General features: G+C 35.2%; 2 protein-coding genes across 17 annotated transcripts in view; both read right to left on the reverse strand.

Annotated features, from left to right (window-relative positions):
- Bigmax (helix-loop-helix-leucine zipper transcription factor bigmax) overlaps window positions 1–2,999 on the reverse strand; it is a 63,121-nt gene extending 60,122 nt beyond the window's left edge. For 2 of the 11 annotated variants that reach the window (XM_083106883.1, XM_083106884.1), the window contains exons 1-2: window positions 1,148–1,544; window positions 69–221 (exon numbers count right to left, since the gene is read on the reverse strand). In XM_083106883.1, the coding sequence (XP_082963009.1) occupies window positions 69–221; window positions 1,148–1,184 (190 nt within the window). In that variant the 5' untranslated portion in view covers window positions 1,185–1,544. Of the gene's footprint in view, window positions 1–68; window positions 222–351; window positions 702–783; window positions 1,024–1,147; window positions 1,550–2,586; window positions 2,639–2,792 lie in introns of those variants that run through there. The other 9 variants (XM_083106877.1, XM_083106875.1, XM_083106873.1 and 6 more) reach the window with 9 other exon arrangements.
- A 1,153-nt stretch (window positions 3,000–4,152) lies between these two features.
- Dmpd (F-box protein dampened) lies at window positions 4,153–13,878 on the reverse strand. 6 transcript variants are annotated; one of them, XM_083106868.1, is made up of 7 exons: window positions 12,460–13,452; window positions 11,804–12,306; window positions 10,753–11,021; window positions 10,415–10,663; window positions 9,572–9,767; window positions 9,125–9,498; window positions 4,153–8,878 (listed from the first exon to the last, which is right to left on the reverse strand). In XM_083106868.1, exons 3-7 carry the CDS (start codon window positions 10,981–10,983, stop codon window positions 8,492–8,494), a joined length of 1,437 nt encoding a protein of 478 aa, XP_082962994.1. In that variant the 5' UTR covers window positions 10,984–11,021; window positions 11,804–12,306; window positions 12,460–13,452; the 3' UTR covers window positions 4,153–8,491. The 6 variants fall into 6 exon arrangements, with proteins under 6 accessions (XP_082962994.1, XP_082962996.1, XP_082962997.1 ...); XM_083106870.1 differs by lacking the exons at window positions 11,804–12,306; window positions 12,460–13,452 and adding an exon at window positions 13,482–13,878; XM_083106871.1 differs by lacking the exons at window positions 11,804–12,306; window positions 12,460–13,452 and adding an exon at window positions 13,478–13,878 and having other exon boundaries at window positions 9,137–9,498.
- Window positions 13,879–14,101: the final 223 nt, after the last annotated feature.

The raw sequence follows: 14,101 nt of genomic DNA on the forward strand, positions 1-14,101 counted from the left end.
CAGCCTGTCATTAAATATTCTTAATTGGTATGAAAATCAAGTGGAAAATCAAGTGGAAAATCATTTACCTGTATTATGAGCGGATGAAGACGGGGTGTTCACTGATCCTGTGCTACCACATCTGGAGAATGTATACTTTTCTGTAGGGCTGGATGGCTCCAGTTTCATGTCACTATCCGATCCAATATTACCACTGCTAGAACGCATAGTCAAACTAGCTGCTTTCAGAAAACAACAAAAATGCACAATATATATAATTTTAAATGGATTTTAAATATTTCAATATGATTTTATTCAAACATATTATACAATACTTTACAAAAAAAAGATTGACAAAGTTGCAAAATTTACTTTAGAGATTTATCTGCCTAAGCTAGAACGATATCAGCAATAGCTTATCAGTACTTTAGCGAATATCCGCAGATAACGATGTCGCGGTTACAAAATCGAATTTCTTCAATGATAATAATATGCGCCATTAGAAACTAAGTTTTTATTTTCATCTTGCAGCACCTTACACACTCTAAATTTTATTCTTCTTTCTTTTTCTTTACATCTTCTGTATATCTGTCTTATTTTAGATTTATTTTTTTTATATATTCTTTATATTATTATTAAAATCTTCTTTCTTGCTTCTCCTCTTAACATAAAGAAGCATTTATTTATTACATTTTGAATGCACAGAAAATGATATTCTAGCAAAAAACAGAGCTTTAATTCAAACGGAAGGATAAATTGATGCAAACTTTTTTTTTAACAGATATGTTTACATATATAATTTACCGTTGACAATTCACGCAAACACGAATCTGCCAAAACAATCACATGGTCGGTTGCGCAGGTTTTCAGACGCGCACGAAGGAACTTGGTGGGGTGTCCCCTCCGGAAATAATTGCATTCGCAAAACACAATACGTTGCATCGAGCGAAAATTCGTTGAACGCGTTACGAGTGATATAATCGACAAGATTATCTCGACACGACGTTTCACAACGATTCGTTCGACGCAATTCGAGCGCAGCCATTGCTTCAAGTGTAGAGAGTGCAAGGTAGTGCAGTTGTAACAAATACAACTCTTGGAAAATCGCGTGAGAGAGTGACCATAAAGATATGACACCTTTCGTTGTCGTTTTTTTTCTCATACTCACAGTTTTCGTATCCATCTTTATGCGATGAATCTGCCATTGTGCGTCTGTAGGTGGATTATTTTACACCGAAAGAACGGGGAATCGAAACGCGCACGCTTTGAAGAACGATTACGGCTCTGACAATGCGATCTCGGGTAGATTAAATTAAAATATTCGGACATCGGATTAGATTTATTCGCGTATATTTAAGAAGAAAAATATCAAGGCAAATGTCGAACCACCATCCAAGTTTTCCAGCCAATCACGACTCCACACAATTTGAACGTATTTTTCACGTAATTATATTATACTTTTGCTTGGTCTTCGCCATCTTTGACGGAGATACAATAGAACTCCCTCTATTCTGTCTCTCTCGTTATTCTTGACTCTCCGCTATTTTGAATCAGCTGTGCGCTGCACGCAATACGTCACTATTACGTCACTACTACGTAACCACATGATCGAAAATAAATGGAAAATGGTCCGCTTGCGCATGCGCTGATAAAATAGAATGAGAATTGAGAGATTATTGCAGAATAGCGGAAAAATTGTGCGAATTAAGTTTGTAATTATCACTTTTTGTATCAATATATTTTTATAAAATTTGATATAATAAGATACTTGAATAATATATATTATATATGCATAAATAAAAACAACGTCCAATTTATAAATTATTTATATGTACATTGACAATCACATAATTTCAGAAATATTTCTATATTCTTGATTTGGACATTTTATTATCATTTAATATAATTATGAAATAAATGACTTTTAATATCAAGTAATTTATAGAAACAAATAATAAATAAAATTTTACTGGTGTATTTTACATGTTATCACATTGCAAATTTAATGCGAAATTTAATTGCGAACTTTCATATATTAATAATTGTCAGGAAAATATTTTAATTTGTTTGATTCACTTCTAATATTTGTCACCGTAGATACATTTTACATACATATTTGATAAAATTGTGCGAATTAAGTTTGTAATTATCACTTTTTGTATCAATATATTTTTATAAAATTTGATATAATAAGATACTTGAATAATATATATTATATATGCATAAATAAAAACAATGTCCAATTTATAAATTATTTATATGTACATTGACAATCACATAATTTCAGAAATATTTCTATATTCTTGATTTGGACATTTTATTATCATTTAATATAATTATGAAATAAATGACTTTTAATATCAAGTAATTTATAGAAACAAATAATAAATAAAATTTTACTGGTGTATTTTACATGTTATCACATTGCAAATTTAATGCGAAATTTAATTGCGAACTTTCATATATTAATAATTGTCAGGAAAATATTTTAATTTGTTTGATTCACTTCTAATATTTGTCACCGTAGATACATTTTACATACATATTTGATAAAATTTTCCCAAATCTGTCATCCCGTAATTAAAATAGAAAATAGTTCAAACTCACCGGTTTGTAATGCGTTGAAGTGAAATTACACACTGTAGTACACAGCATTGATCTGTAAAATGCACAAGTATAATATATTAAATATAAATTAAAACAAGTGTGCCTAAATTTTATTTAATATCTCGAAAAGAAATTATTGTATGCATAACAATTTTTCTATTGAATTTTTTACAAATAATAATAAATAAATAATAAATTATTATTACCCTCAGTTGCTTCGCCATCATCTGATGCTGCTCCAGACTTTCTCCTCCTCCTCTCTCACCTGTTGTCGCTCCTTCCTGGCATTTGCTAGCGAAAACAATTAATTACGATTGCGCATATATTAATTATACCTGAATACAATGTGAGCGCGCGACACTTTTGACTTTGTTTCGTTTGATAATCGTAATATTTATAAGCAGCATCCATCTTTGCTTGTCTTTCAGTAAACATAATTTCGCGAGTTGCAAACGTCAAGTGGAACGTGCCTTTTAATGGCAGGCGACGCGCACTTGATTATGGCGGGAAAATAACGCGGGAAAAGCGGGCGAAATTCTGTATTCACGATTGCTCGCGATATCTCTAGAGACTAATCTCTCGCAGGCGCGTCAACACAACAGAAATTTTAAATCATCGATAGTCACACACATGTCAAATTTAGACCGCTACACTATCGAAAATTGTGAAAATATGATGATTTCAAATACATGACAATTATTATAAATATTATAAATTATTATAAATATCTTTATACCATGAGACGATGATTTATATAAATTCCTATCGCGTCGATATTTAATCAAATAAATGAAGCGCGCAAAATATTTGCTTCGAAATAAAATCGCCTCGATATAATTACGAGATATATTTAATTGTAGAAGTTAAATAATTGCGCGAAAATGATACTTATTAATCATTCATCAGAGAATGATTCTATAATACTTCTTGCAATCACTTTCGAAAATTAATGCGTAACATATATCGAGTGTATGCATGCTTGTCAAGTGTTACCGCGCGAATGACAACAATGTGTAACCACGTGTAAACAATAATACGTCACACGTCGCCAGATTTATATGTTACGCAGTCAAAAATTATTAAAATAAAATTCCGATTTTGACTTACTTACTAATTAAATAAATCACAATATTCAATTTCAAATTCAAGCTCGATTTTGCGCTTATGATATTTCGCTAATGCCGATTGTATCAAATCGATATACGAATATCATAATTTAAAATTATTCGTAAAACAATTGATAAAACATGAGAACCTATTTACAATTTTGAAAGCATAATTAATATTATATATTGACTTAATTTGATAATTATTATATTATTATTAGTATTATTATCAATTTGATAATTAGTATTATTATTACACAATATCAAATAAGATCAATATGAGAACAATAAAATATATAAGAAAAAGATAATTGATAAGTTCAAGTAAGACTGTAAAATAATGTTATTTTATAAAACTTATGACTTATCTTGATAAGCGAAAATTAAGCATAAAAATGCTCTCATCTTTATTAAAGAAATATACAATGTATCAAGGTAAAAGTTTAAAAAAAAAGTGGAATATAGAAAAATTTAGAGGCATTTACTTTAACATTTATAAATTGAACGCAACAAACATCTTTTTTTATCCTTTGACAATAAACAGATGACAATTAATCCATACATAGCGATAATTCTTAATTTTTTCACAGTCGCATGCGTGAAATATATAAATTAAATAGAGATATTAGAAAACGTTATGTTTTTTTTGTTTTTAAATTATGTTTATTATAAGGTGTATCTAATATATATATTTACAATCGCTTTAATACACGCACGCGCGCGCGCGCGCGTGTAAAACCATTTAAGATAATATATCCGTATAATTCTTCGGCATTACAGCGCTTACTCCTGCCGTAACGCTGGCAAATTGTGTTCCTATCTTTCCTTTGTCTAATTTCCCTTCGTTTTATCTTCGTGAAGTGTACACGATTTTTTCCTTCGGTATTTCTGGGTATTTGTCTATTGTGTACCTGAGGCAAGGACCGTTGCTTGCATTATTATTAGCTTGCAGATAGCAGGCTTTCGGGGTGGAGTAGGTATATTTTTTGGGAGAAAAAAACCACACGTGTCCTCCTCTACATATATAGAACTTCTCTCTTTCCCTCCCTTCCTCCCCCCCGCGCAGACAGCACTCTACCGTCTAAGAAATTATTCTACTCCTAATCGCACATATTCACTGTTATACTCGTAAGTCTAACTTAGATCCATATATGCGTAGTACACAGTTCTACATTTGTATCGTTCGGGGACGGATTATGTCGGAAAGCCGAGAGAAGAGCGTAAACTATTTAAGACGTTGTGTTGCAACAACATTGTTGCAGGTGTGATGTGTAGCGAGTGTATACGTGAGGTACGTTTATATATATATAATATATATATATATATATATATATATATATATATATATATATATATATATGTATATGTATTGTAGGCTAAAATGCATCAACAGTTGACTAACTCTAATTGGCGCGATTTTTTCATCATTCTTATATATTTTTCATTTATTCATTGAATTTCACAAATTAAAAAATGCACATTTTCCTTAAAAATTAAATCTTGAATTAGCATTGAATAACGTTGCCTATCTCGATTTGATTTTTAATTCACATCTGCAATTCTAGATTTTTCAATCACAAATCAGAAATTTCTTTGATATTAAAATCGTTCACAATATGATTAATAGAATATAAGACCTGATTTTTATACGCTAGACTATACCGAGAGTATAGATTAATTTATTTTCGGTTAGAGTTACTTTAAAGGAAAAAAAGTCCATATGTATAAATATATATAATATCTAATATAATATTATAATTAAAAGAAATATAAATATTTATATATTTATATATGAATTTTTTCCCACTGCTCCTCTTTATATAGAATATCTCACAAAATTATAATGAAGATATTTTATATTGTATTATTATGATAAAAAGAAAATCTATTGATTAATTGTCAGATATAAAATCTTGGATATTTTGACCAGAGTTAGCATTGATTTGACGTTGATGCAATTTGGCCGCTGATGTCGATTCAGAATTTATATGTGCTCGTTCTTAGGGGCCCAAATAATGCAACAGAATCGATGCGAGTTTCGTACTTTTTCCCCGAGAATTCTCTCTGGATGTCCGAGAAATATTTCACATTTTACAAAGTGAACGTACAAGCATTTCGAAATTTCCGACACGTGCGATTTGGCTATGCCCGCCCCCGTAATGCGCTATTCAACGTAACATTAATAAGTGAAGTTTATATGTTCGTTCGCAGCCAGAATGCCTCACGTGTTTCTTTTTTATCTCGGATAAAGGTCACTTTTCCGCGGTTATAAATCGACGCGCGCGCGCGCGCGCGCGATAAAGCATCACATCATAAATTCTCGTAGAGTTTGAATTTAGTTATTTTATATATATATATATGTATGTATATTGTGTGTATATCCCACACATTCATCTCACACATATGCGCGTGTACTCTTCCGTTATACTCGCATCCTAAGTGTTATCTCTGTTTTTTCTCTCTAATTTCTTTTGACATCAATAAAAAATTATATATATATTTATATATATTTTTTCATATATATTTTAATAATTATTTTATCATTAATTAATTAATTTTTTAATTAATTAATTAATCATTATATCTTATTGTTTCATTAAACTAAAGTGTGTTTTGTGTGGTCTGCACACCTTTCCTCTCTCTCTCCGGCACACACAAATTCCACTCAAATATATATATACATATACACATGTAAACATGTATATATGTATACATATATATATGTTTATATATATATATATATATATATATATATATATATATATATATATATAGATATATAAATATATTTATAATAAAGTATCATTCACATATTTATCCGCATTCTCCGTATTTTTTTAATAAGTAGAATCATGAATAACTCACAATATCTAACTACGCTGCTTTGAGATTAATTGGGTAATCAGTGCAAATGAGACATTAATTGCTTCTACTGTATTAATAATCGCGCAAGGTGAACCATTAAATTTCTGAAAAAAATCCGTTTGCAAATATCCTCGATTGTTATAATTTATGATTCTGAACGCCCATTAAAATTTTCATCAAAACATTCATTCATAAGGAGAAATTTCCGTCGAATTTATTGATAACAAGATTTCTTTCACGCAACAAAAATGGCATGATACCCAATCTTTTTTCGACGATTCTACGAATCATTCCTATAAATTATTATCTAGTTCTATTAATATTGCAATGCGCGCGTACACCATCTCTTGCATAATTCTTTTAATAAAAGAGATGGTGTAATTCGTAAAAATAAACTAACACCTTTCCAAGTATTCATTAACATTTTGCTCTTTTGTTGCTTGAATTTATGCCAGATATTTTCTGGTTATTTCACGCCACAAAATTGAGACGAAACTTTTTATCATAAAACATTTTGATTTTATCCAGCTATTTAAATTAATTCAAAATCTAAATGAACACAAATTATAAAAAAAATTGGACAATAAGACATTTAATGGTATCTAATCATATATATGTGATTATAAACAAATTTTCTAAATTGAGCAAGCTTAAATAATTAAAACGAATTGATATGATTGGCGCATTATTTGCAATGCTTGCGCAAATTAGCTTTAATGGATCAGTTCTTTCACATACTTTCTAATCAATATCGTGAAATAAAATTTTCTAGAAGTTTAATTTTAATTTTTATATGTGTTACCACCAAATTATATATTATATTGTATAGAATAAAATACGTTAAGAAACGAAATTTCTGATTTCCTAAGAAAATTGTGTGCTTATTTGCACCAATTCATTTTATATAAAAACAAGTTTTCAAATTAAATAAAATAAAATTGATATATATATATAAACTGTTATGTTTATACATATAAAAATCTTTTTTGTTCTCATATTGTCCTAATTTGATCAAAAAAAGATAAAGACGATATTCAATTTACATTGTAGCCATGAAAATTAGAGACAAGAGTATTAATTCACACGGAAAAGATAAGTCGAAGAATTGCCATCAATTGTTACTACTATTCACAAGTGCATCTGCACTAAATATATAGATGCAAATTATGTAATCTTCTATGCAATACACAGTATCATACATAATATTCTCCATAACTTATTTTCTCATAAAAACGATCTGTAATCATCGAAGTTGTCAATAATATTCCGCGGATCTGTGCCACCAAACGGCGACGTTTTTCGGATTTGAACTCGTATGCTCTTGTCTCTAATCTTTATGGTTTATAATAAAATAATTTATATTATATATGCACCAAAAACATGATAAGAGTCACTGCACTTTTGATCAAAGAGCAAAATGGAAGGCGAATCTTTTCATCGCCATGATTACATTATTGTGTTCTATCACGTGATACCGCTGTTAAATGCATGACAAAGATAAAACGCGATTTTAACTTTCTATTATCCTTGAGTCTATCGCAGCAATGACGGTAATAATTGCGAAATAATTACAAAGAATTTTAAAGGAATTCGGGAAAATATAGTTAAGACGTTGCTTTATGAGCAAAGCAAATGATCCGACTAGGCTTCTTTAGAATATTTATAAAATGCACGCCATGCATCGGCGGTAACATCTCTGTCTATGAGAAAAAATTTGATGATCATTATACTGACACGATTAATTTTTTTTTTAAACGAGGTTCGTTGCGCAATATGCAGGACGTTCGGTGAGGAAATTTTGTACTCTTCTAAGATCATTGGCTTGCTGACATAAAGAAACGCGCGTAAACTATCGTAGAAAGTTCCCCATCTCTCCGGAAATCCATTGGAGATTGGTTGAACAGATATTTGTACCATGATCAGTGTTATCGATTTTATATCTTTGAGCGCTTAGCCTGACGAGACTTGGCAGTGCGACGTGATTTTTTCGCGGAATCGGTCGACGTTTCCTCTGTGGTGGATTTCCGTTTAAAGGATATCGAAGGCACGGGAGCCTTTGGGGGTGCCATCTCCTCCGTTGGCGTCGACGAAGGAGATTGCGTAACTACGGATTGCTGTACCACTTCAGTAGGACTGTGGGCATCCGCGATGGGAATAAAGTCGTGCTCTTCACCAAATGCATCTGGTAGCACTCCTTGATTAGCTAAAGCTTGTAAATCCTCTGTAGGGACTGGCATTGACTGACCGCAACCTACGCACACTGGTATTGCTGGTGATTTGGATCGCCAATACTGTAACTCAGTTTTGCACTTGTTCAATTCCTAGAAAGAAAAATATATTCATAAGTTACAGATATGCAAATATTTTTTATATCATATTTTTGCACCAAATGAGAAGTTCAGAGTAAAAATAGATCAAGACATAAGGTTTGTAACATGTTTTCACAATTTATATATATAGATTCACTTTAAATCATCAATTTGTAAAGTGTTACAAATTAAGGTTTAATTTGTAAAGTGTTATAAAATAAGGTTGATACATCTTTGTTCCAAACTTCTCGAATGTACCTGGGTAAATACCTGTAGGAGCGTGCTAAATTTTCGCGACGTCTCCTCATTCTTCTTGTCATTATCGTCCAATCGAGTGGCATATTCTACAATCTGTTTCTGTTGTTCCGCAATTTTTGCTTTGCAACTCTTTAAATCCCTGCGCATCAGTGTCAGCTGGCTATTATATCTTCTCATGCCTTGTTTAATCTTGCGAATTCGTTTTCGCAAAACCATATTCGATTGTGGCGGCGACACACTGGATTCCAAGAGAGCAGGGTCGTCTGAACAATGCGACGAAGAACCTTCTTCTTCGCCAGTATTGCCCGTTTTTCCATTTCCGACGGTTAAAGGTGCGGAATCCAGGCACATAAATGGTTTACTCACACTACTAGCTGCAACAATAGTTGCTCTCCATGAGTTAGATTATAATTCGAAAGTGTAAATTTAATCATCAATTTTACTTACAAGAAAACGTCCCTGCAAGATCCAGAAAGTCAGCACCAAAGTAAGGTATTTCTGGTAATGTTGGTTCAATATGTTCCTTGAAATATTCCATAGCCATAGTACTCAAATCAAACAGTTCATCTGTAACCTTATAGGGTCTTTGCAATTTTGGAGTAACTTTTATGTAATAAAGAATGCGATAAACCTCGTCCAGAATCTGCAAAACGCGTTCAAGAGAATTTTTATTCTATTTCTTTTCAAATTAAACATACTTGTAAAGACAAGAGATGTCTGAAAAGGACCATTAAGATTATAAAGAAAAAATTATTTCAAAAAGTTATTGCTGCCAAATTTTAGCATACATTTAGTGTATTATTGATATAATATTCATTAGCATTTTAGTTTATTATATCAGGATAATTTTTCTATGTTTTTATATCAGTTTTGAAATTTCTTTAGAAAATGTTAAACTAAAAAAGTAAATGAAAGATGGAAGATATTCATGACTTTGTCTGATAATATCAAGCAGATATAAAAAATTGATTTCTGTGTACCAAGAATTCAACTGTTATAGAATAATACACCTGTTTAGATTGTTTAGTTACTGGATCAATCTACATATTATATAGAACACTCAGTAGAATCAATTAATTAAGCAAAATTGAAAACATGCATGATATCTTTTGTTTATTTTTGTAATTTTAAATTGATTACATGCAACGCAAAAAAGAGAAAAGTGGGAAATGTAGAGAAACATATAAAGAGGAAGATGTAAAAAAGTTTGACTATATATGCAGAATCAATCTTACTATATTCGAATCCAGCGATACGAACAATCCTTACTTTCCGAACTCTGGTACTTACTTCGCCAGGAAAAAAGCAACAATGCTTCCGTTCAATGTGTTTGCCGAAACTCATTTGCAGTAAGGTAAGCCGCATATGCAGAGTTTCTATGATATCCGACTCGCATGCTAGAGGGTGATTTCGACGCGCGGATTCGCGTCTGGGCATTTGCGCCTTGATAGCCTGAAAGCGGCTCAACATTTGAGCCTGCAGCTTTTGAAACGTAGAGTTGAGGATTGAACCACAAATGCGGTCCAGTTGATGACAAACCTATCGCAAACAATATGCTTGCTATAGTAAATTGATTGTGAGAAATAAAAAATTGCATGTTTACATTGGTATTTAAATGTAGAACTTACTAGACGCATATGTGCTACCATATTGAAGCCTAAATAGCTAAAAATCTTTTCAAGTACTTCAACAGGTAAATCCAAAAGATTCAGATTGCGTGATTCAATAGTGGATCCGCTGTTAGATGTGCCAGCCGTTACTGAATGATGCTTTTTCAACGGACTCACTTCTCCAACTTCACCAACTGATCCACTACTACTACTGTTTCCCATGTTGCTTGATTGACGAGTCGAAACCATTTTCTTGCTTATCAATGTACGATTCTATTCACAAGAGCCTAAAGAAGAGAAATAAAATAACTTTTTCAATGACTTATTTAAATGTAGCAATTAATTTAACACAATCCATTGTAGGAACAAATATATATATTTTTGGTAAGTATAGGAACCAAGATGTAATATAAATATATATCGTGCTAAACAAAATTAATATAATAAATATGCCTATATATTTATCCTAGAGAATTAAATATTTATGATAATTATTTCTTTATCAAAACAAACTAATTCTCTGCTACAAAAAACACCCTATGGCAGGAATGCTTGAAAAATAACTTTTGTTTGGTAAAAAAATTTGTAAAGCTTGTAAATGTGTTACTATCAACTCCAAAAGTAAATATTATACCGCAAGATTGTTTTTTTAACGCAATAATATTTTTATATTATTTTATTTGTCTGCACACAACAAAGCGACAAATTTTTGTAAGCTGTTGCTTGCTTCCTGCAGAGAACCAGTTTAAATAGCAATTAACCAAGATCTAGCCAAGTGTCACTAAACTCGCTCCGTAACAAGGTTTATCGAGGACTCGAAAACCGCGACACGAATGCATCGAGTAAGCACTCGAGAAGGGAACTGGACATAAGTTGTCGCCCGATGACGCGACAACAATAGACGGATCGTGCGAAAAAAACACTGATATCCGAAAATTCGAATAGATTGTTATTAGTAGACGAGGATTCTTTTTCGCGAGTGGGGCGATCGCGCTTTGTTACGAGATAATGCTCCCCTTCTTTTTATTGCAAATTATTCACAATCCGATCGTATCCGAGGAGGAGTTACCTCGAGGAAGCAGACGCACGAATCAATCACCTGCACACATCGCGAACATTACACCTCGATCTTGACGAAGCCTTTCGAAGGTTTTATTGGGTCATGTCTTATTGGCCGATTGAAACGAAAAACGGAAAAATCGAAATCTGACGCTTGGAATATCTAGATGAAATATTTTCTCTCTCTTCCTCTCTCTGTCTCCCTCCCTTTAAATTCGGGGGAAAAAACCGGCACTTTGTAAGACGAGGCTGCTCCGTGTTCACTGGATGCTCACTAACACTAGTCAGCGCGCTCGGATCGACATTTCTCGAGTTCTGGATCGCATCAAGCTCCCTCCAATCACGCTTAGCCAAGCTCTCATCTCCCGTCAATTTTTTTTTTTTTTGTTGCCGCCGCGTAGACTTGGACGCGTAGACCAGGACGACAGATTGGCTAAAAGGTTGAGTTCACCGAGAGGGTGACGATGATTCCTTCTAGCTACGCGTTTCATCAACTTTGCGAGGAGCTCCGATCTGACGAGAGGATCAATGGATCGCTTGTTTCGAATTAATTATTAATAATAATTAATTATTATTAATAATAATCGACTATTATTTTATATTTGCACGTATATTGTGTACACATAAAGATGTATACATTGCATGTAAATATATGTGTGTATGTACATATCGATGTGAGGCGACATTAACGGTCGCGAAAAGAGGTTTGCGCGGCGTCGCGAGGAGTCGAAAGAGAGGGAATGATGTTGCATGAAGGGGAGAGAGACAGAGTCGCGGCATTAAATGACGAACAAAAGGTCGGAGCCCAAGAAGGAATCGAACGCGACGGAATCGATTTCGCCGAATGCGAATGCAAAAGGAATCGCGTCAGGTCGTTTCGGAGATCGCTTCCAGGAGATTCGCTCGGTATACCTGGAGTATATCCGCGCCGAGAGAGCGATTTCCCCGATGCCTCTCGCGGAGAACGAGCGGAGGGTTCACCCGGGGGGGGGGGGGGAGGCGCGCGATCCAGGACCGAGCCGGGGTCGCCTTCCTCTCGCGGCACCTCGGGGAGAGACGCCGACGAGACGGGGGAAACAAACGTGGGGAAACAAACTCGGTGACCGTGCGCGAGTAATCGATGCACCCGCGATCTTCTCTCTTTCCCCGCTACAACTGGTATAATCTGGTCGTCGAGAGCGAGATCGGAGGAGAAAGAGAAAGAGAGAGACAGATATATATATATATATATATATAAGGGGTGAGAGAGAGCGGAGGCTGGAGGGCTCGAAGGGAGACGACGTGCCCCGAGTTAGGCGAGCGCCAACGATCACTGTATCCGCGTTGGCGTTTTCAACGACATTTTGACGGAGAGGCCTCTCCGCCTCTCCACGCTACCGCGTTCGTTCTCGCTTCGTTTCACTATCGACCCTCTCTCTCTCTCTCTCTCTCTTCCTCGCTCCCTCTCTCGCCATCTCTCTTCCACCACGGCACTTGCCATCGCTCCCTCTTTGTCGTTCTCTCTCTCTCCGTCTTTCCTATTCGCACGCATCTCTTTCTCTCTCTCTCTCTCTCATCCGTTAAAACGACCGTGCAATTATGGCGCGGTCAGATACATAATCGCGCAACCCGGGGAAAAAAGGCCGCGCATCTCCAGCGCTTTTAGTGACTTTCCTATCCTTTCACTCGCTCTCGCGTCTTTTACCTGCCTGTGCTGCCTGTGGCCGTCCTCGTCGCGCTCGCGCGGATCACTCGCCGCGGCAGAGAGATACCCTCGGGATAGAGCTTTCTCTCTCTCTCTCTCTCTCTCTTTCTCTCTCTCTCTCTCTCCTTCCTATCGAAAATAAACGTTGTCACTGGCCGCGACGGCGAGCTGTTGCTGCCTCGTCACGCGCACGCAAATTTCGCAGAGACAGCGGTGACAGCGCGCGGCCCTCGCGCGGCGCGACCGGGCCGTTGCTACGCTCCAGAAGCGACGTACCGAGGCAACGCCGACGTTGACGGCGGGCGACGGCGACAACGGGAATGCGTACATACGTATTAGCCGCGGCGCGGAGAATGCGCTCGCGACACACGCTCGCGTTCGATGCGTAGGGTAGCGCTGGGCGCTGGACACTGGGCGCCGCGTGCTAGCGACGGTGCGCGCGTGCGCCTCAGCGCGCCTTCCGATTGGTCGTCGCGCCCGCCGCCAGTCCACGAGCCGCTAGGGATTTCTCGACTGCCGTAGTGGCTGTAGCGCCGCGACGCGCGCGACATCTAGCGGAGTCGACTGGAAGCAAATCGACAAGTGTGACTTACGATTCGATCAAAAAAGAAGGAAAAGCGCGAG

The sequence above is a fragment of the Camponotus vicinus genome, unplaced genomic scaffold (assembly GCF_025532165.1).
Source record: "Camponotus vicinus isolate PSW18456_S1 unplaced genomic scaffold, iyCamVici1.0 SCAF_8, whole genome shotgun sequence".
NCBI lineage: Eukaryota > Metazoa > Arthropoda > Insecta > Hymenoptera > Formicidae > Camponotus > Camponotus vicinus.